Raw genomic sequence first — 20,603 nt, 5'->3', positions numbered from 1 at the left:
AAGTGCTGCTAGTTACTCAAATACATACAGCAATTATCTCATTTTGACACATTTAGAATACAGCTTTTATTTATTTGATTTGAAGATTGAAATGCAACAGTATTTTATAAAAGTAAAACCAACTTTTTACTGTTCAGGAGATTTTTTTTGCATCTTGTCCCCACCTAGTGGTCAAAAAGTGTAACTGTTACGTCAATGACCATCACAGGGGTGGCCCTTGCCCGTTTGATGCCCTGGGCAAACACTCGCTCATAAAACCTTTCTAAACTGAGTAGTAAAATAACTTTCCAGTCACTAGGTAACCAATAGGGGGAGTGATTTTTTTTAAATTTATTTACCGCTAAGTTAAATAGACAACAGAATACTGGTTATAGTGTATGCAGACAGCTAATAAACAATTATAACTGGCCATACATTGACAATAGGAGACAAATTCATGAAAGACTTCATTCAGTTAAGAGCTAATTGATTTTATGCTTAAAAAGATCCAGAAGATGGAATAAACAACAACAACAGAGTATAATCTACTGTCAGCCACTTGAGCAGACCTAATCTCCTCTCTGCAGCATGCGCCTGGCTGCTCCCTGACCTGCAAATAGATGATACAGAACCAATCGGTGCATATGAACCCCCCAAGATGTCATCCCCCAGGTTGCCCATACCAAAAACCACTATTGGGTGCAAAATTAATTTATTTCAGTACTTCAACTTAAAATGGGAAACAAATATATCTGATAGAATCATTACACACAAAGCCAGACATGCCACACCTTTATTTAATGTAATTGTGATGATTGTGGTTTAGCTTAAGAAAACCCCAAATTCAAAATCTCGGACAATTAGAATATTGTGAAACGGTTCTGAGCCTTTGAGCGAAGGAGGTCAGAGGGTCAGCATGTGTGCAATTAAGATATATGTGTCCTGTGTCATCTTTTAAATACCAGCAAGTCTCACATGGGCTCTGGGCTACAGTGAGCTGTCAGATCTAAGAAGCCCTGCAGAAAACCACACAGTCTGCTGACACCTCCTGGCCCGGGTTGCACCCACAGCTCTGCAGAAAATAGATGTATGAGGCTTCCGGGCTGCAAAACAAAGCAAGGCCTAGCACGCACACAAAAAAAGCCGAAACCTGTTGAAATCTTAGAAACACAAAAACAAAAAGCAAAACATTTCAGAAAACACAAACAGTGGAGAATATGAGCTTCCAAAATGAAAAGGGAGAATATTCAATGAATAGTTTGAAATGAGTGTGATTGCAAAATAAAAACTAATGCTGTGCAAAGTGTTTTCTTCTATTGCTTTGAAAAGCATTAATTTTAATAATGATGTATTTTCAAATCGTGTGTGGAATGACGTGTTTTTAAAAATGATATTGTACTTGATATTATTCTGCATTTGCTGTAATGTGCTTATGATTTTTTTTGTTGTTGTTGTTGTTGTTGTTGTTGCGTGACTAATGCGGGGCTTCGTTTACCGTAAATAATATAGTTTATGAGTCCCGTCGTAGGAGGGAGGAGATGTCGCCCCCGAGCGGGGAACTGTGTGAACTACAGCGGCTCAGAGCCCGGATGGAGCAGCCATTGGGGAAGTACACAGGGCTTTAACGTAACTGAGCAGGGCTCTCTCTGTGGAATTAAAAAAAGACTAAGAGGCGAACGAAGACTGAAACATTCAAGATCTCCAGGGTCCCACTCGGCTACACACATCCTTACCTTGAGAAACTGAACTGGGACTTGAAAGCAGTGGGACACAGTAACCGAGGCGACTGACTTGAACTGTGGAAGTTGGGATAAAATACTCAGCTGAGCCTGCGCTGTTACCACTGCTAGCCACACGCTAAGCGGCACTGTTAGCCTCTCAGCTAACTGCAACTGAGCTGTGAACTTGCTTTCAAATCACGAGGGTTGAAATTCAGAGACAAGCTCGGGCTCCGTGAGAAACCAGGGACTTGCTTAATGAATTATGTCTACCACAAGCATTGACCCTCAGGTATGACGGACGACGTGCCTCTTCGCCAGAACCTGCTAACGATGCATTGGGCTATGGCTATTCCTCGGAAGTACTAGCTAGCCACTAGCGTTGGCATGTAGCTAGCTAGTTCGATGCATTCCGTGAAATAGACGAAGGTTTTTACAGAACGTGTTAGGAAGAAGACACATTTCCTTTGATTGCATCTCATTGTCTTTTGCAGAAATGGGTTTTGAGATCACGTAGCTGGGGGGAAAACAATTGGAAGCTGGTTAACGTAAACAGATTTACATAATGGGCCAGGGTCACTCATTGAAAAGTAACTTACTGGAACGTGTTGTGTCTTCGTCAACCACAACAAGCGCAGCTTCTTGTTCAAACCCTGAAAATATGCTGCATTTACACCAGCAGCGCTCAGAAAGCCTTTTAAGGAAGCTGTGTTACATAAAGAAGCGAATTAGCTCTAACTCAGGGATGCACATTTCTGTGTAATTTAGTAAACAATACCTCTAACCTCCTCTAATGTGTTCATGGTTATGAAAATGTAACACCAAGATGTGCACTGAAAGTAAAATGTGTTAACCTCTTTTTCTTTTTCTAACACGACCTGGATGCAGAGATCAAAGGGACAAGCGTCTAAAGGTGAGTGATGGAGGCCTTGCTGGTCAGGTGAAGATTTTAAATCCTCAGTGGGAAGAATTCAAAATAATGTAGTCTGAAAAGAGGTTTGAATGAAACTACCACAGTTAGGATTCCCATGAAAGTTGACTTGTGATTTAAAGGACAGCGGCTTGTGATATTCATGTTTTCTACGAGACTCATCTCACTGAAACCTTTATGGTCTCATCAAAGGGAGATGGGCATTTCAGAAAACTGATTTATGGAAAAGCATTGTGTCGTTTTGAAGCATTTGTATTTTTGGCCAGTTTTATTTTCTCATAAGAAAATTCTGGCATCAATCTGACAGCTGACTAAAGGGGAACAGGATGTGGTGCTGGTTGAGGTAATTGTTTTGGGCGTGTGTTCCCTAACAAATATTGTAGGATACGTAAATAAAAAATGTACAATAGATATATGTTTGGATGAAATTATTTTTTAGCTTAGTTTATTTTCTTTAGATTGTAATACACTCATCTTTGTAGCTTTAAAATAATGATTTGTGTATTTAGGTGTCGGGCAGGGACAGTGTGTCTTCTGCTTAGACCCAAAACCCTGTACTGTGATACCTTTGTTTGTGTTACAAGAATATTTCTATTAGCTGCATTCTGCTTCTGTTCATCCCAAGAAGAAAACTGCTAGTTATTCCTACTGAGCGGAGTGATAACTGAACTAGATTAGTTTTTTTTTTTTGCATTCAGTCCCTGATCTAGTTAATGAGAAAATATCTGCTCTTAACAAAATAGGCTTTGGGGGTGTCGGGGCTTCTTGCCATCTCTGATCAGTTGTAGGAGGAGGAATCATGACAAGACAGGAGGAATCATGACAAGCCAGTCTTGAGTCATCTAGCATCACAGAGGCATTTAACAAGGCTCACCAAATGAGATTTTCTAATTTTTTTCTCTTTGTGCTAAATGACTTGCTATATTCTTATCAAAGCAAAGATGAAAAATGTTGATTTCAGTTAAACACATTCCTGCTTTAGAAGTAAACTTGGCTTTTATTTGTGTTTGCAGTGCAAAATGGTTCGCTGCATCATAAGGAGACTGTCCATGATAACGACTTTGAGCCATACCTCACCAGTCAATCTACTCAGGTAAAGCGGTCTCTTTGGCAACAACATGACATAGTTTTTAATTTTAATCACGTGTTTTGACATTATTTCAGAATAACAGCTACCAGTCCATCACCGATCCCTACCTGTCAAGCTACTATGCTCCATCCATTGGATTTCCGTACACGCTAAGTGAGGCTCCCTGGTCCACTGGTGGAGATCCCCCTATTCCGTACCTCACGCCCTATGGACCTTTGAGTAATGGAGACCATCACTTCATGCCGGATACCGTGTTTGGCCAGCCAGGTGGACTGGGAAGCAGTATCTACCCCCACAGGTTTAACTTTTTCCCTGAAAACCCTGCCTTCTCTGCTTGGGGCACAAGTGGCTCCCAGGGCCAGCAGACTCAAAGTTCAGCTTATGGTGGCAGCTATAGTTATCCTCCTAGCTCTTTGGGGGGCACTCTGGTGCCTGATGGTCAGACTGGCTTTCACAATGACACCCTGAATAAAGCCCCCGGTATGAACAGCCTAGAGCAGGGTATGGTGGGGTTGAAGATTGGAGGGGATGTCCCTGGTCAGGGAACAGGAGTCAAGGCTGTGGGATCTGTGATTGGCGGACCTGCTGTGGCGGCTACAGGAAACGGTGCCACACCTATTGGAATGCCTCCACCCAAACCCACCTCTTGGGCAGCCATTGCTAGCAAGCCTGCCAAACCACCGCTGCTCAAAGCTAAGATTAAGCCAGGGATGCCCAGTCCAGGAGGAGCTCTGCCCCCACCACCAATCAAACACAACATGAACATTGGGACCTGGGACAAGGGCCCGGTGACTAAAGTAGCTCCACCCCCCCTACAGCAACAGCAGCAGCCTCTTGGCCTGCCTCATGCAATGCCACCTCAAGGACCCATGCAACCCCCTCCTCCCCAGTCTTTAGTGCAACCGCAGATTCAGCCTATGGCCTTACAGCCCCACCCCTCCCATCACCAGCACCATCAGCCACAACCTCAACCCTACCAAAACCACACCCAGCCACCTCAGCCCCAAACCCGTTGGGTTGCACCTCGCAATCGCAACCAGGCTTATGGGCAGGGGGTCCCTGGCCAAGATGGAAGTGGTATGATGGGAGTCGTTGGTGGTGTGAACAACGGCCCTCAAATGGCTGCTGGTCAGGGTCCTGGTGGAGAATCCCACCCGGTGCTAGACAAGTTGCGTGCCGCCCATAGTTACAACCCCAAGGACTTTGACTGGAACCTGAAGAATGGTCGTATTTTCATCATTAAGAGCTACTCCGAGGACGATATTCACCGCTCCATTAAGTATTCCATCTGGTGCAGCACTGAGCACGGCAACAAGCGGCTGGACTCGGCTTTCCGGGCCATGAATGGTAAAGGTCCTGTGTACCTGCTCTTCAGTGTCAATGGCAGCGGCCATTTTTGCGGTGTGGCAGAAATGCGTTCGCCAGTGGACTATGGGACCAGCGCTGGTGTTTGGGCACAGGACAAGTGGAAGGGCAAGTTCGATGTGGACTGGTTGTTTGTTAAGGATGTGCCAAACAGTCAGCTGCGTCACATCCGCCTGGAAAACAACGACAACAAGCCAGTGACCAACTCCCGCGACACCCAGGAGGTTCCTCTGGAGAAGGCCAAGCAGGTGCTGAAGATCATCGCCACCTACAAACACACCACCTCCATCTTTGATGATTTCTCCCATTATGAGAAGAGGCAGGAGGAGGAGGAGGAGGTGCGCAAGGTGGGTGTGGTTATGTAACCACCTGCCTTTAATTAGCTTCTCTTTAACTTCTTGTTTACAGAGACTAATTATTAAGTTTTTGTCTCATTTGTTTGTTTTGACAGACTTTTGAACCTGCTCCGATTCAGAGCCGCTCTCGGTTGGATCAGGTAAACAACTCTTTGTTTCCATGTTAGATTTTCTAATAGGGGGTTTAAGTCCAGCTCTTACCAAGAGTCAATGAATAGAAAATAAATAAGTGTACTGTTCTACTTCTTTGTTATCTTTGCTATTTAAAGACGTAATTTTTGTGTATTTTTTGTTTGAGCTACACAAAATAAATTTGCATGTTCAAATAAAATAAATCAGATGACATTTACAAAACAACACTTAATGTGTTTAATTACTGTTTTGAATTTTACATGCTTGTGCCTCACTGTTCTTGTACTTCATGAGTTGATGGTTTGATTTCTTGTTTTCCAAACAGGAGCGCCAAAACCGGAATAAGCAGTAGAAGATCCATGGCTTGATGACTTACACTAGGACTCAATTTAAAGACAGAAGAAAATGAAAATGCAACCAAGCCCTTTTTTGTTTTAATTTAATCCTGGTAAATTCCCTCCTTTGTTGAGACTTCTGCCCCTCCCCCCATCATTGATTCTTGTGAAGCGATAACAAACTGATTAAATGTATTACCCAGCAGCCACCTCACTCGAGTTTTCAATCCACTTTTTTCTTCTTGTTCCATCTCGTACTCTTCTCTCACCGGACAGGTTTTTGCTCGCTTGTTCCCTCTCCCAACGTTTTTCCAATTGAATCAGGGTTTGACTGCACCATGGACTAAAAAGAAATACCAATCTGCCACTTTATATTTCAGTACAATCAGGAACAAATGTGTCATGCACCTATTTGTCCACTTGGGGGACACATTGCCATGCTTTATCGGTTCAACTGTGCCAACGGGGTTGGAGGATCCTACAGGCAATGTCGGACTTGGAACTGGGATTTAAAAAAAACTTCAACGGTTTATCTATTTTACATTCAAATCAACAAGATCTCTATTTTTTGGCTTACTACTGACATTTTTCATTTTCAAAACCTGTCTTCTGGAGCCTTATTATTTTTTAATTATCAGTGACTTCTCAAAAGAACTGTTAAAACAGTGCTGGAGAAATCAGGGATAGTGTGAAGCCACACGGGACTTGAACCATTTCAGAGGAGGAAACGCTAAGGCTTCTGGGAAACGAAATAACGGACACGTCCTCTGCAACCAGAACTCCCACCATTTAAATCAGAAAATTGTACTTATGACACCCATCAGATCCCTCTCCTTATGCTTTCTTTAGGTGTTTGTCTTAAAAGGGTCCGTTGTGTGTTCCAACAGAAGGTTCTGCTCATGTACACAACCCAGTCTGAGAGAATTGTCTCATCCAACGTCACAATTTCCTTTAATGATGTAACATCTAAGTTGAATTATTACTGTTATTTGTCACAAACAGTGGGAAGGGTTTGCATATTTGTCCATTCACCGTCATTCTGTCTTAATCCTGTTTGTTTTCCTTTTTCTTGAATTTGTAATGCTGAGCTTTAACGTAGGAGTATATATTCATGGAGAAAGCCTAAAAATGTATAACCTAAAAAGTAATGTAACTGATTTAATATCGAGTAAGAAACAAACAAAAAAGAATGAATTGTGGTTTCTGTGTGTTTTTTCGTTTAACTCTAGTTTGTTTTAGCCTGAAACTGTTGATGATTCAGGACATCCTGAGCTTAAAAAAAAACTTCAAAAGACAGATGTATGTGCACATGCATGGCAAGCTGTAAAATACGGTCACTTGAAGCCAATATCCTCCATATGCCTTTCCTTTGAGGTCACTGCTGTTTAGCAGACATTCAAAGCCCAAACGCGGCGTTTGAGACGAGCCGGTTCTGTCGGGAAGAGTTGTGATTGTTGGTAAAATGTGGCTCGCAGGGTGACTGATGCAGAAACACCAAACATGGCTGCTGCTTTCATTTGAAGATATGTGAAATGATGTAAGAAGTTTCATCTGATGTGAACGATTTCACTGCAAAAGCTCCTGTTTGAAATGATTTGAATCAAACAGATGATTTTAAATAGTTGTGAGCAGGACATGACATTTTTGTTTTCAGTTAGATGATCTGTTTGGATTGTCTACCCCGTGATGGTAACGGTGGATTGACTTTAGCACTTTGCTAGTCGCTCAAGGGTGAACTGTACATTTCACAGAAGTAACTTCGAGAAGCTGGCTTGTGTTTTTACCTGCCCTGTAATGACTTCTAACATTAGCATCTATTGCTAATCTCCTTTTTACCTGCACTAGCCAAAAGGGTAGGTTGATCCAAGCAATACGGTGGACACGTCCCCATGGAGATGTCCATCTTCACCAACACAGCTCTGCGTTCCGTGGAGAATGGGGCGGAGGTGAGAAGCTAAAGGATGTCACCGCCGTAGCCACAACCTGTTTTTGTTTCTGTTCTTTGCCTCAGGAAGAGTGAACTGGTTGTGACTGGTGCTCACGTGCACATCAAGGATAGTTGTTTAGTGCACGAAGGATGTCAGGTCAGCCTTGAACACTGCTAAAAGATAAATTAGAAGAAATACTAAACTCTGATTACCTAAAAGGCCACATGTTGTAGTGGACACACCTTGTTCAAAGGATTTATCTTGATTTTTCTTTCTAGAAGAAATCAAGCCTTAATAAACTATCTGTTCAGAATTTACTGTCTTCATCGTGTCAATTCTTGTTTTCTTAAACATCGTCTTTAATTATCTCCTAAGAGGCTAAACTGTTGCTGTCAAAGGAGAGACACCACGTTCACTCTGAACATCACTATTTACATTTATTCAGTTTTTAATAAACATTTAGACATTTTAAATGCAATTGAAACTATATATATATATATATATATATATATATATATATATATATAATGCTGAGGATGCATTTGTGAATTCACATGCTTGTCAGAAGAACACCAATGTGGGGTATTTTTTATTTATTAATCTCAACCTCTGATTATTCCACCATAAGTGTAGAGTATCTGTTTTTTTCTGCAGGAGCTGTCCATGGTGCTGATACTGTAGAACCTACGTTGGTCTCTTTCAGTCACAGAATCAAGTACATAACACCACATTAAATAGTTTTACAAAGAACAGCACATTTTCTTTTGCCCCTACGTAATACAAACTGTTAAATGCTGCACAAGATCTTCATTACTGGCTGAATGCTTCGTAGGTCAGCAAGGAGGTTCTGCATCCGTCTTCTTTAGACAAAATCAGAATGTATAGGTGCAGCAAGAGCTTTTGTACAAAAAATAATGACAAAAAGGCAGAAAAAATTTTGATATCCAGAGTTTATTTCATTACACTGTAGCAAAACCAGTCAATATTATAGACAGGATTTATTTTCGGCAGACTTAAAATTAAATGAAAGACTTAGTATTTTTGTTTAATCATTGAAAATATTTCTATTAAAATAAAGTTTTTTTCTTCTCTCATTTGCAAAAAATGTTATTAAAATATAGTGATGCATATTTTTGAAATATCTCAATGTTTAATTCATAAGAGGAGATACATTTCATCCCACAATAAAAATGGCAAAACCAACATTATTGTAGGTCTTATTGTTGGTTATTCCGGCAACATGACGTGTGATTTGGACCATAACACTTCAACCATGCATGTTGGGATCTGCTGGAAAAGAGTCCTACACCAAAACAAAATCAGCCAATGGGTGCCATTACATAAGGTCACTGCGGTTCATGATTTGAAAAGGAAATACAATTAAATATTTTCAAATTTCTAAAAACTTTCTAAAACAAATCAACTCTGAATATTACCTCGACTCGGAGCATTATTTTTAATTTTAAGAATAAGCAATTTCTGAAAGCTGATTTAGTGTTTATTATTGAAACTCACTGACAGCTGCAAAGTCAGAAGGTCGCCTGTAGATGGCACTAATTCACGTGCATCCCTGACAACACTGCAGCTGTTAATATTCCTTCATGTCTTCTCAGCTGCTGCTGTGGACCTGAGACTCAGTGATGCTGTGGTGGAATGAGAACTGGGAGCCTCCTTATCGAGCTTTAACGGTTTGTTTGTGTGACATTACAAATCAAAAGAAAAGGAAAGAAGGAACTAAATCTGTTGTCAAGACTCCAAGGCAGCTGGGTCCAGTTTTTATGACAGCTTTAAATATGTTTCCATGATCAGATACGCATTTGTGCATTAGCTCGGCGAGCCAAAGCAAAATGACAAATATGAAATGTTCTTTTTAGCCTAATTCATATTTAAATATGCATTAATTATTCTCATAACTGATATTTATGTTCAAGCTTTATCTACATATGTTGCAACCGCCTATGAACGCATTTCAGGCCTGAAATGTAAAACGTAAAATGTAAAAGACGAGTGGGATTTGAAAGCATCCCGACAACCTTTCAGCAGGTAAAAACGAAGATGCATATGAAAAAACTATTAAATGTTCAACTATCACGGATTCGACGGTTGTAATTAAACATGAAGATGACCACATCTGGCAAGGATCCAGGTTCTTGCGTATCTGCGCAACTCACGTTTTATTTGGATTGAAACGACCTTCACGAATAGTTTGGAATTCAGAAGCGAAATGAATTACAAATGTTTAAAACTAATGCCACAAAAGCGCAACCTGCGCATTGCGTCCGTCTGAGCACACACACACACACACACACACACACACACACACACACACACACACACACACACACACACACACACACACACACACACACACACACACACACACACACACACACACACACACAGCTACACCCCCCTAATCACAAATAAACAAAGTGCTGCTATCTGATTGGCGCTCAGGGCCTGTTTTTCTTCTGGATTAAGGGTCACACAAACTGCGTCCTGATGTCATTTAGAGGGAATAAAAATGTTGCTGTGCAGATTCCTCTCTTGGCATTCACCGCGTGCCTTAATTGTATGGACATTAAATCAAGGTCCGCTGTGAACACGCAGAGTGACAACCCTCAAAGATGTCTCACCCTGCTGATGGGTCTGTCTCCCGGCACGCTCCAACTCCCTGCATCTTCCGCCATGGAGGATGTAGAACTGCATACCCGCGATTTATCAGCAGCGCCCATTTCCGCGCGCGCGCCCGGACACGCACGCACACAACACCAAAGCCGATTTGCATCTTTGTCACGCGCGCACGCACACACTCATTTAGGAACTCCAATCTCAAAGCCGATTTACAGCCTGCAGCAGCAGTAGCGCCACATCCGTCTCCTGCGCCTCAGAGAATTATTGATATCACTGCGCCACAGCTCGACAGAAAGCCCCATCAGGATGCAGCTCACGTTCAAACCGCGTGAAAACACACTTCTACCCAAAAAAAACACTATACACGGCTCTCACAGACTCTGATCCGGCGTTGGTTGTGTGTCTTTACGCATCATTTTACCTCGCCTGGAGTGACAGCTCGAGCTACATGCAGCAAAGCTACAGAAACACAACGAGCAAAGAGCCAGAAGGCTGTGCGTCTGAAGTCGTACATCCCACAGCGAACAGCACTGTATGTTCCATTGGACTTGGCTTGGAGGCAGTTCCTGGACGTCCATGCATGATCAACGCCCTCGGAAAAAACGCGCGAAGCTTCTTCTCGCCTCTCATGCAGCTCCCACTATGCCTATTTAACGTTATGATATTCTTCAGAAGTGCTTCTGGTTCCGCCGGTGCAGCCTGCAAGTTGGTTTTATACCGTTTTCTTTCTCTATGATGGAAAACTGCGTCTTTGTCTCCAGTAGAGTCCTTTCCTCCCACCCCCTTTCACAGACAGTTCCTTTCGGTCTCGTGTCTTTAATCTGACCCATTTCGAACAAAATCCAGCGCTGGATGCTCACCCCCTCTCTCGCTCTCCTCTCTTGCGGGCTGTGTGATCCACTGTCTCCCAGATTAGAGCGCCCCTCTCTTCCCATCCTATAGACAATTGCGAGTCTCTGCTGATTGGGCTTCAGCGCAAGAGGATTACATGGACGCACAATGACGTCATGGCCCGGGGCCCAAGCCATACACCCCCTCTCTCCATCCCCATCACTACCCCCCCCCCCCCAAACCAAATCCTCTTCAGCCTCGAACGTCCTTGAAACCACCTACCTGACTTTCTGCAGCGCGACATGCACGCGTGCATCGGCGCAGCGTGAATCGGCTTCTTGTGTCCGGAACCTACCAGCAAAATGCGTCCTGCAGGAAGCTAACTAAAAGAGTCGTACGCTCCTGCGCATCCTGAAGGCTTCTGCCTTTGCACACACCCGGCGGCTTCAGAACAGGTGAACAGGCTCAGCTGTGACCTGCTTCATCCATAACAGTCCGGCCTGAATACGCGCCAACTAAAGTTTTGTGGTGGAAAAGCCAATGCGCGTGCACGTTTGCCATAAAGAAGATGCAACTACACAAAATAATAAATGATATATATATATATATATATATATATATATATATATATATATATATATATATATATATATATATATATATATATATATATATATATATATATATTTGAAACATACCAACCCTACAATATTCTGAATAAGTATTACTCTGGTGCAGCATGGTTTGTAACAAACTGTGTGTTCAGTTTGGCCTGGTGTCTGGTCCCATGAGGAACCAACAGCATCTGGTTCTGCACAATATTCTACATGCTGCGTGGGAGGCAAATAAATACATCACGCATGCCACAGCCACGCACAAGGGTAACGTGAACACCCCGCGCTGTTTAAAGGGAACGTTCCTTCATGGAAACACACTTTCGCCTTTTCTGTTCGTTTTGGACTTAGCCCACTAATGTAATGAATTGATGCAAATGGATGTGCATCCCTTTAGGGATTTTAATTTGCATGTATAGATTCCAGGTTTTTTATTTAACTAACTGGTTTAAAAAATTCTGCAATTGTTACTTAACTATTAGTCTGCTTTTTCATATTTTTTTCACTTCAACAAAAATTTGCACGTCTAACTAGGACCCGCTTCTTAAAGGGGTTACACCTTGAAAGTGTAATATATCAATGCGTGTTCCAATAAAAAATAAAATATCAATTTCTGTGCAGGGAAGCAATATTAAAAAATTACAGTAACAATACATACATACATATATATATATATATATATATATATATATATATATATATATATATATATATATATATTAGTTTTGTGTGTGCTACAGTTTGCTGAACAAAGGGATGGGCAGCAGGAAGCTTCTATGTTTGGAAGGAAACCTTTACTCTGCTGAGACTGCAAAATTGAAATTGTGCATTTTGCCTAAAATAATTGCGGTAATAAACAATTTAGAAGGTTTCCATGCTGCCTTATTTCAGCTTTCATCTCACAGTCTATAAAAGGTCATTCAGGTCATTCCACTAATTCAGCTCATGCGTAAGGCTTGCACCATGGCTCCTGCAGCCAAAACAATGAAAAAAATGTAACAAGGCAACCTGCACAGGGGCAGCTGCAGGAGATGCATATTCTGTACAAATGAAGACTAAACCGATAAATCCATCCCGGCTTGGATACACAATCCTTTGTTCGTGTCCTTTTTGTCATCGGTGCTGCATCCAGCTATATGCACCAACCACCGTGGCTCCGTCATTCCTTCTTCCCAATCTGTGCAGCCAGAAGCTTTCAGCGAGAAAATGAAAACGCACGCAGAACGCCTAAACACGATCAAATGTACTGTGCGTGTCTGTCCACATGTGCAAAGATCCATGAGAGAGAAAGGTTATGAGCTGCGTTTGGTTTTCCTCTCTTCGGTTCTCCCTCTGCAGAGCTGAGCGGCCTCCACGTCTTTAGACTGAATGAAGGGGGAGTTGTCCCTGCGCATTACAATGACATTCAGGCCCCCCTTCATTCAGCCACTGTCTAACGGTCTTTGGACAGAAAAATGCACCCCCATCGGGGGGTCGCAGCCCCCTCATTACACCCCCAATCCCAACAAGCAGCCCCCCACAAAAGCCTCAACAAAAGAGAGAGGAGAGCCGGCCCCAGTTGTGCGAGCTGCGGCCCCTGGACTTTTGAGGAATGCTGGGAAATGTTCTCGTGCGTTTGAATTACATGAAAGAGGTCTGACGTTAAAGTTTCCACTAGGGAATTCAGAACTCAGAGCTAATGGTGGGAGTTTAGCTATAATAATAATAATAATAATAATAATAATAATAATAATAATAATAATAATAATAATAATAATAATAATAATAGCAATAACAACAAAAACAACAACGACAACAACAATAATAATAATAATAATAATGACAATGATTATTATAATTATTATTGTTGTTGTTAATAAATAAATCACCCAACTTATTTTAGACGAGCTCCAGGTTCTCTGTGCAGCAGATGCAGGTATGTTGTTCGTAAATTGCAATAAAATTACATAAAATGCAAATGAAAGTAAATAAATAAATAAAAATAAATAAATAAATAAAAATAAAATGTGAAGACTTGAAAACATTTATGATAAAAATCAATAAAATGAATTAAGTTTTCCATTCACCTCCATTACAAAACACGAAAAAAAATATTAGTTCACTTTCAAAAATTTATTTTGGAAAAAAAAAATCTTGTCAGAACAAGTGCCAAACCATTGAATGTAGCCTAAATGTTTTAAGGGAAAATTTCAAATAATTTATTTTGAAATTAGTCAAAAGTTTCAAATCAGTTGTCTTTACTGGACGGATTTCACAGCAAACAATATTTTAGTTTAAGTTGCACCTTTATCCCATTGCCATCATCAAAAAAAAATTATAAAATTAAATAATAATATTAAAAAAAAACAAGTCTGAATTTTTCCCAAACTGGAGAAGGCTTCCTAGTAGAAGAAAAAAATGATACTGGTTTCTGTACTGCAGCTGAAGGCCCGAACAGGCACAGCTGGGCTCCTGCATAGGCCCATTCATCAGGAGGAGGAGGGGGAAGAGGTCAGTGCTGCAGCCCCGTGCAGCTCTGTCTGCTCCGTGTTACCTCCTCATGCAGATACACACCCGATAGTCCTAGTTTACAACCCAACTCACATCTAAAACTAAGGAAAGACACACTCTTTGATCATATGGACAGAAAGGTCAGTGGGGTTTGTGACCAATGATGGCATTTGTATTATTTAATTAGAAACACCAAGTCAGTTCTAAGGTTTATTTTGAATGAGTGCACTTTCCAAAAATAATTAGCATACATTTTTTATGTTTATCTAATTTTATGTTATTTCATCCAGTGAGACTAAACATTTCAAATTAGAATCTTGTGAGCTAAATGAAGAGGACACTGCTATAAGTATAATTTCAAATATAGGAAAACATCAGTAGGATAGTGGCTGAAGTTAATGAAAAATAAATAAATAAACTAATCTCCAGTGGACCCCAAACCGCCCACACTTCTACATTGGCACTGCTACTTGTTTTGAGAGGCGAATAAAGAGGTGTAGCTTTACAAACATTTCTTAAGTGCACAAAGCCAGAAGGACCCTCTAGTTTTGTCCAGTGAGAGAAAGAGAAACACATTGACAAAGGAATCCATTGTTCCTCAGTGAACAATTCAAGGGGCCTAGTAAGCTGTCCTCTGAGATCAGGCAGCCGACCACTGATGTGAATGCGAGGGGCCACTCCAAGGAGAAATAGTAATGTATGGTAAGATACTAACTCAGGTCAAAATGTAAAATATGCTAGTCAACTAGATCAACACACACACACACACACACACACACACACACACACACACACACACACACACACACACACACACACACACACACACACACACACACACACACACACACACACACACACACACACACACACATTCTCAGGTGGTCAGAGTGACACTGTACATGCTTGCAGAGATACAGAGACCTTCACTTCTTTTGTATATTTTCGACGTGCCTTTCACATATTTTTAAGAGTCAGTTGCATGTATGATTGCTTTTGTGCACCTGTTAATGTGTGAACCAGGTCAGAGCGCTCATTCACATGCAGCAGACCAAAGATTCGGACAAACACACTGTTTCATATTTAAAATGTTCCATTCCTGAATGACTCTCTCACAAACACGGACATTCTTGTTTTTTATTAGATGGATGAATTCCATTTGCCTCTCGCTTTGCAGACTCCCTATCAGCAACACCAGACCTCCTCAGCAGCGAGGTGAGCGTCAGCATTAATGTAGAGGTCCTTGACTCTATCTGATAAATGTCATGAGCTGTTTGCATTGATCTGCTTGTCACATGAACTGTAGGAAACAACCATTATCTTGTCCATTTCTGCACAATTATTATACATTTAAAAGTCTGTTTGAATCCTAAATCTCCTCTGAAGGAGTGTGTTTCTGTGTACACTGAGGATCAAGACTGATTGCTGATGAACGTGGTATCTAAATGCATTTTTCTGTGCAGCGCGGGAAAAGTTTTTTGGTATTATTTTGTTTTCATGTTATTATAGCCACTTCGCCGTCAGCTGCTGCTTGTTTCTCCAGAGGAGGAGGAACAGGACACACTAAATATTACTAAGTGCTGTAAAACAGATTAAATTCCAATAAACCAGCAATGTGGCAGCTTTTATTTTGTAGACCTCTGAAATGGAGAACAGAAGGGGTCACCAGTGGTGAGGTGAGTTTTACACAAATCTTCCATGTCCGCCGTTCACATGAAAACAAAAGTGCACTTCTTAACCTCCTTTCAAAGCGTTGCTCACACTGATGCTCATTCATGCCCAGCAGATGACACACACACACACACACACACACACACACACACACACACACACACACACACACACACACACACACACACACACACACACGTTCGCACACACAGAAAGCAAACCTGAAACAATTTAATAAACTTATGCAGAGCCTTTCCCCCTCCACACTCTGTGACTAAACCTCACTTTTGTCTGATGTTCACAACACACCGCTGCTCAACGCTGTCAGTTAACCCAGCAATTAACTCGCACCTCAGTCAAAGATCTTTAGAGAGAGAAAATATCAGGATGAAGATTTAAGAAGAATAAATGTGAGAAAACGTAATGTTTGTGTGAGGGAGGAGGTCATAAAACTCCACAATCATTAAATATAAGGATTTTATTTGTTTGTCAAGCAGATTTCTTATTGTTAATGTGTTTTTTTTGGTGGCACTTATGTCTTTTGTCTTTTTCCGTTCATTACATTTAGCTCAGTTTGATGATTTCTCAAGCGTGACATGAAGTGGAACGATTAATCTACAATAACCATACAGCATCACCCTATGACCCCCACCATCCCCCACCCTTCTTTTGCAGATTGGGAGCTTCCCAGTAGGGAGAGGTTGTTGGGAGCATCAGGGAGCTTTTTGCATACAGCTGGATTCAAGTCCACGAAGGCTTTCTGAAATTACACTTTTCCCAAAAACACTTCTACATCACTTTTAGGCATTCACGCTAAAAATGGAAAGAATGTTCTTTTAAAAAAGTGTTGACATTTAATCGTGTGTGTTTATGTGTATGAATAGCTGCTTTCAGGCAAACAGCAGAAAGGAGACTTGGGGATGAAGCAGTTTCTTTACATCATCCATCATGACATGGTTCTATAGAGGAGAATCCGAGGGTGTTTGTGTGGTGAAAATACTGCTACTGCAATTACATTATAAAGCCTTCTTCTGTCCTTTTGCTGCATAAACCCATCAAACTTCACATAATTTCATTAAAGAAGTGGAAAAATGACAGTTTTAGATAAAGTTGATGAAGTCAGACGGCGGGGTTATGGTTCAGTCATTGTTTTCCTCCCTGCTGATGTCCTGTACATTGTAGTGTGTGTGTGTGTGTGTGTGTGTGTGTGTGTTGGGTATTGAGGAGTATCTGGGGGAACTGTTTAGTCCCCCATAAGAAGATTAGAGATGATTGGTTTTATTGACCGGCCTATGCTGCGGTTATCAGGGCGGCTCTTGGAGCACAGAGCAACGCTTTTGTCTGGCCCTCATTGTTCTTCCCAGCTCCAGACCCAGCGCTGATATGAATTTGATATGACAGTAAAGTGGCAATTATGTACATACGTGCACAAGGCCTCGCTCCTTTTCAGCTCCTGCGTGGATAAGCAGGCAGAGAGAAGGCAGGAGGGATAAAGGTGGATGAGTGTGGCTAAAATGGTTAAAGTGAGCACGTCTCATTTGCGCCAAGATTCTGGAGTTGGTTGTTTTGTATGTTGTGAATTAATGCTGATGTTGAAAAATGAGTGATGAGAGGACGTCTCAGTGCCTTTTCTCTTTATTATTGAGGCTGTCTTGTCTCATCAGCATCAGCGCCATCTACGACGGACCGATTGTTACGGTTAGTTCGAGGGTTATAAATATGGCTGAAACTTAAATTCAAACGCATTCTGATAAAAATGTTTTCCTTATAGAATTAATTTATTCTTTGACTGAACACATTTATTTACAAATAACACATACATTTTTGGGTGCGTTCAAAATTGTAAATGCATTCAATTAAATTAATATATTTATATTAATGTATGTGTGTTTAAATGTGCATTTTGTGTGTGTGGTAAATCAGCCTTTTTGAATCCAAACTTAGAAAAAGTGTCTTTCCCTAATTTCCTTTTCTTCCTCTTCTTTCCGTTTCTCCTCTCTTTTATGCACTCCTCTTGGAGAAAAGGTGTTAAATCATCTAAATCATTCCCTGGCTATTATATCCAATTAATGCCTCCTCATGGTGTTTTATTGTGTTATAAACTGCTATTGCTTGTGGTTCAGTAGACAAACACAATGTGTATCTGTGCCGCCTGCCACCAGAGGCTTGCTGCAGCCATGCTGAGGAGGGACTGAGGGGGGACTTGGCCACTGCCCACGGGGGCCGCGGCCACTCTAAATCAGTTAGTTTTGGAGGAGATCCTGGTTGGCTTTTTAAGAGGGTCTATTAAAGGCTTGTTAATGCCTCAGCCGAGGGGGAAACACTACTAACTGCACTCAATTCTCCATGCACTCTATCTTGTCCTCACTCTCTCGTGCAATCACGCACCTGCAAACACGCATCTGCGCTCTCCTCCTCGCCGTGTGCTTTTCTGAGACGTGTGAGTGACTGCAGGTCGGCCTCTGTTGGTATTTTCTTTTGCTCGACACACCCAGCTCTGCTTCAGTCTCCCGTTGATGAATTTCACGGCTCCGGCCTTCACTGAAAGCAACACACTGCATCACAAAATCCTCCTATTTATTGCATTGATCCATGCCCTCTGTGTTTGAATGTATCCTTTTGTGTGTGTGTGTGTGTGTGTGTGTGTGTGTGTGTGTGTGTGTGCAGCTATGACTGCTCGTGTGTGTGTGTGAAATGTGTTAAGCAGATTGAGGGTTTCTTTGAAGCCGTATTTTGGTGCCTACAGGGGAATTGTGGACTGTGTTATTGCATATTTAGGACAGTGTGTGAAGGTCTTTTGAGAAGGAGTGTGTGTGAAATTTTAATTCACACTTTACGTGTGAAGAGGCTTAGTTCATTTATCACTGAAGACAGATACCCAGAGAGCTGTTTTAACTCCCAACAGGTCCTCTCTGTTGCACCAGGCTCCGAAGAATCCCATCCAGCCAAACTTCATCATGAAACAGCTACGTTTCTGTGTCAAATCCACACAAGTATTTCACTTTTTACTCCTCTTTTGTGATATCCCTCTTGTGCGAAGCGCCTGCTGTTGTTCTGCTCTGTTCGTATGAACTGTAAGCTTCAGTGCCGCCACACCTGAGGTGCAAGCTAATGTCCTCCATCTCCGTCGTCAAGGAAAGGTGCCTCTCTGTCGCCCTGGAAACCATGCCTCCCAGCATGCTTTGTGTGAGTGACAAGAGGAAGGTGTGACACACTGAGAGCGTTATGTGAATGGATGTCTGAAGAGCTGGACAAGAAACTAAGACATTTTTCTGTTCAGTGTTCTTTGCACTTTGCTGTAAATATTTTCATCATTAACAATAGTTTGTGCTGTCAGTTCGGCTCTGTCCAGAGAAAACGGGAAGATGTAAATTTATGCTGTAATTAGTTTAAAAAATATATAAATTGTAATCAAAAGTGCACATTTTTAGAGAAAAAGGCTGCATAATTACATTGTGGAGAGAAGACAGACTGATTACAACTTTGTGTTCACCCCACTCTTGTTTGCTCAAGTGACAAACTCACACACAAGAGTGTGTTCTCCATTAAGAAGACGTGCATGTCCCTCCGTGATGTGTCCAGAGCAAGCAAGTCCCCTTCATTAAACACAAATCATCTGGTGTAATCTAGATCAGATGAGTCTGACAGGAGTCCAAATTCAGCAGTAAATTTGTGAGAGCATGTGTGTGTGTGTATGTGCGTGTGTGTGTGAGAGAGACTCTGAATCTCATTCCTTTTCCTTTGTGGACGTACGTGCTTGATCGTCTGCCTGGACTTCAATCTCAGAGGCCTGATAACACGTAAAACCAATAACTGATCAAGTGTCAGACAAGAGGCAGCGCTGTATAGTGAGGACCTGGAAATGGACCTTTTCCTGAACACCGCCTAGATAAGCAAAATCAGAAATAACTGACTCCAGGGAGCTGATATGCTATAACTCCTGTAAGAGTTTTAGTTTGTGTGAAGCTTCACACTTTATTTTATTTTTTTTTACAATGTTTAATAAAAGCCCCTTTTCTGCAAAAAATAAAACACAAAGTAACACAAGCATGATTTTAAAGATCATCTCATGATACCCGAGCATCGTTCAGTAGGATTTTCTAAGTTCCACCCCACCTCTCACACCTCCCACCACTAACACTCTGTGCTGTTGTCTCACTTATCACACCTGACTGAAAACTTCCAGCCCATACACTTAAACTTCTCACCCTCCCAACAGCCACATTAGGGATGTTTTAACAAATGCACCATCAATCACAAATCCCACACATCCACACACTTTCCCAGCCCATTATCGTTATTGGCATCACATCACCACGTTGTCATTAGCGGTCTGTAATGGTGCCCGTGTCGTTTCCTCCTATTGGAGCTTGTCTTCCAGTGGTTTTGATTACCAAGTCTTCTGCATTAGGTGGGTTGTCTTAAACTATGAGACACATTTTGTGAGATTCATTTGATGCTCCGTTTGCTGTAGGTCTTTTGGGAGGAATGATCTTTGCATAAATGGATTTCTGACTTTGTTCTATCTC

The 20,603-nt window shown here is 41.6% G+C and overlaps 1 protein-coding gene across 2 annotated transcripts; it reads left to right on the top strand.

Moving 5' to 3' along the window:
* The first annotated feature begins 1,779 nt into the window (after nt 1–1,779).
* LOC107391051 (YTH domain-containing family protein 1) lies at nt 1,780–6,111 on the top strand. Of its 2 annotated transcripts, none has more exons than XM_015968097.3 (6): nt 1,780–1,989; nt 2,586–2,610; nt 3,642–3,721; nt 3,793–5,421; nt 5,535–5,579; nt 5,897–6,111. In XM_015968097.3, the coding sequence occupies exons 1-6, from the start codon at nt 1,963–1,965 to the stop codon at nt 5,921–5,923; spliced, it is 1,833 nt and encodes a 610-aa protein (XP_015823583.3). In that variant the 5' UTR covers nt 1,780–1,962; the 3' UTR covers nt 5,924–6,111. The 2 variants fall into 2 exon arrangements, with proteins under 2 accessions (XP_015823583.3, XP_015823582.3); XM_015968096.3 differs by having other exon boundaries at nt 3,793–5,430.
* The last annotated feature ends 14,492 nt before the right edge of the window (nt 6,112–20,603 follow it).

Source organism: Nothobranchius furzeri, chromosome 15 (genome assembly GCF_043380555.1).
Source record: "Nothobranchius furzeri strain GRZ-AD chromosome 15, NfurGRZ-RIMD1, whole genome shotgun sequence".
Lineage (NCBI taxonomy): Eukaryota > Metazoa > Chordata > Actinopteri > Cyprinodontiformes > Nothobranchiidae > Nothobranchius > Nothobranchius furzeri.
The sequence above is the reverse complement of the archived record's forward strand: the minus strand, read 5'-3'. Positions and strand labels throughout refer to the sequence as shown.

Excerpts from the sequence above, each read along its gene's own strand:
- LOC107391051 (XM_015968096.3), top strand. The coding sequence starts at position 1,963 with ATGTCTACCACAAGCATTGACCCTCAG. Across the intron at positions 5,431-5,534 it reads AGGAGGAGGAGGTGCGCAAG|ACTTTTGAACCTGCTCCGAT; the intron begins GTGGGTGTGGTT and ends TTGTTTTGACAG. Across the intron at positions 5,580-5,896 it reads GCCGCTCTCGGTTGGATCAG|GAGCGCCAAAACCGGAATAA; the intron begins GTAAACAACTCT and ends TTTTCCAAACAG.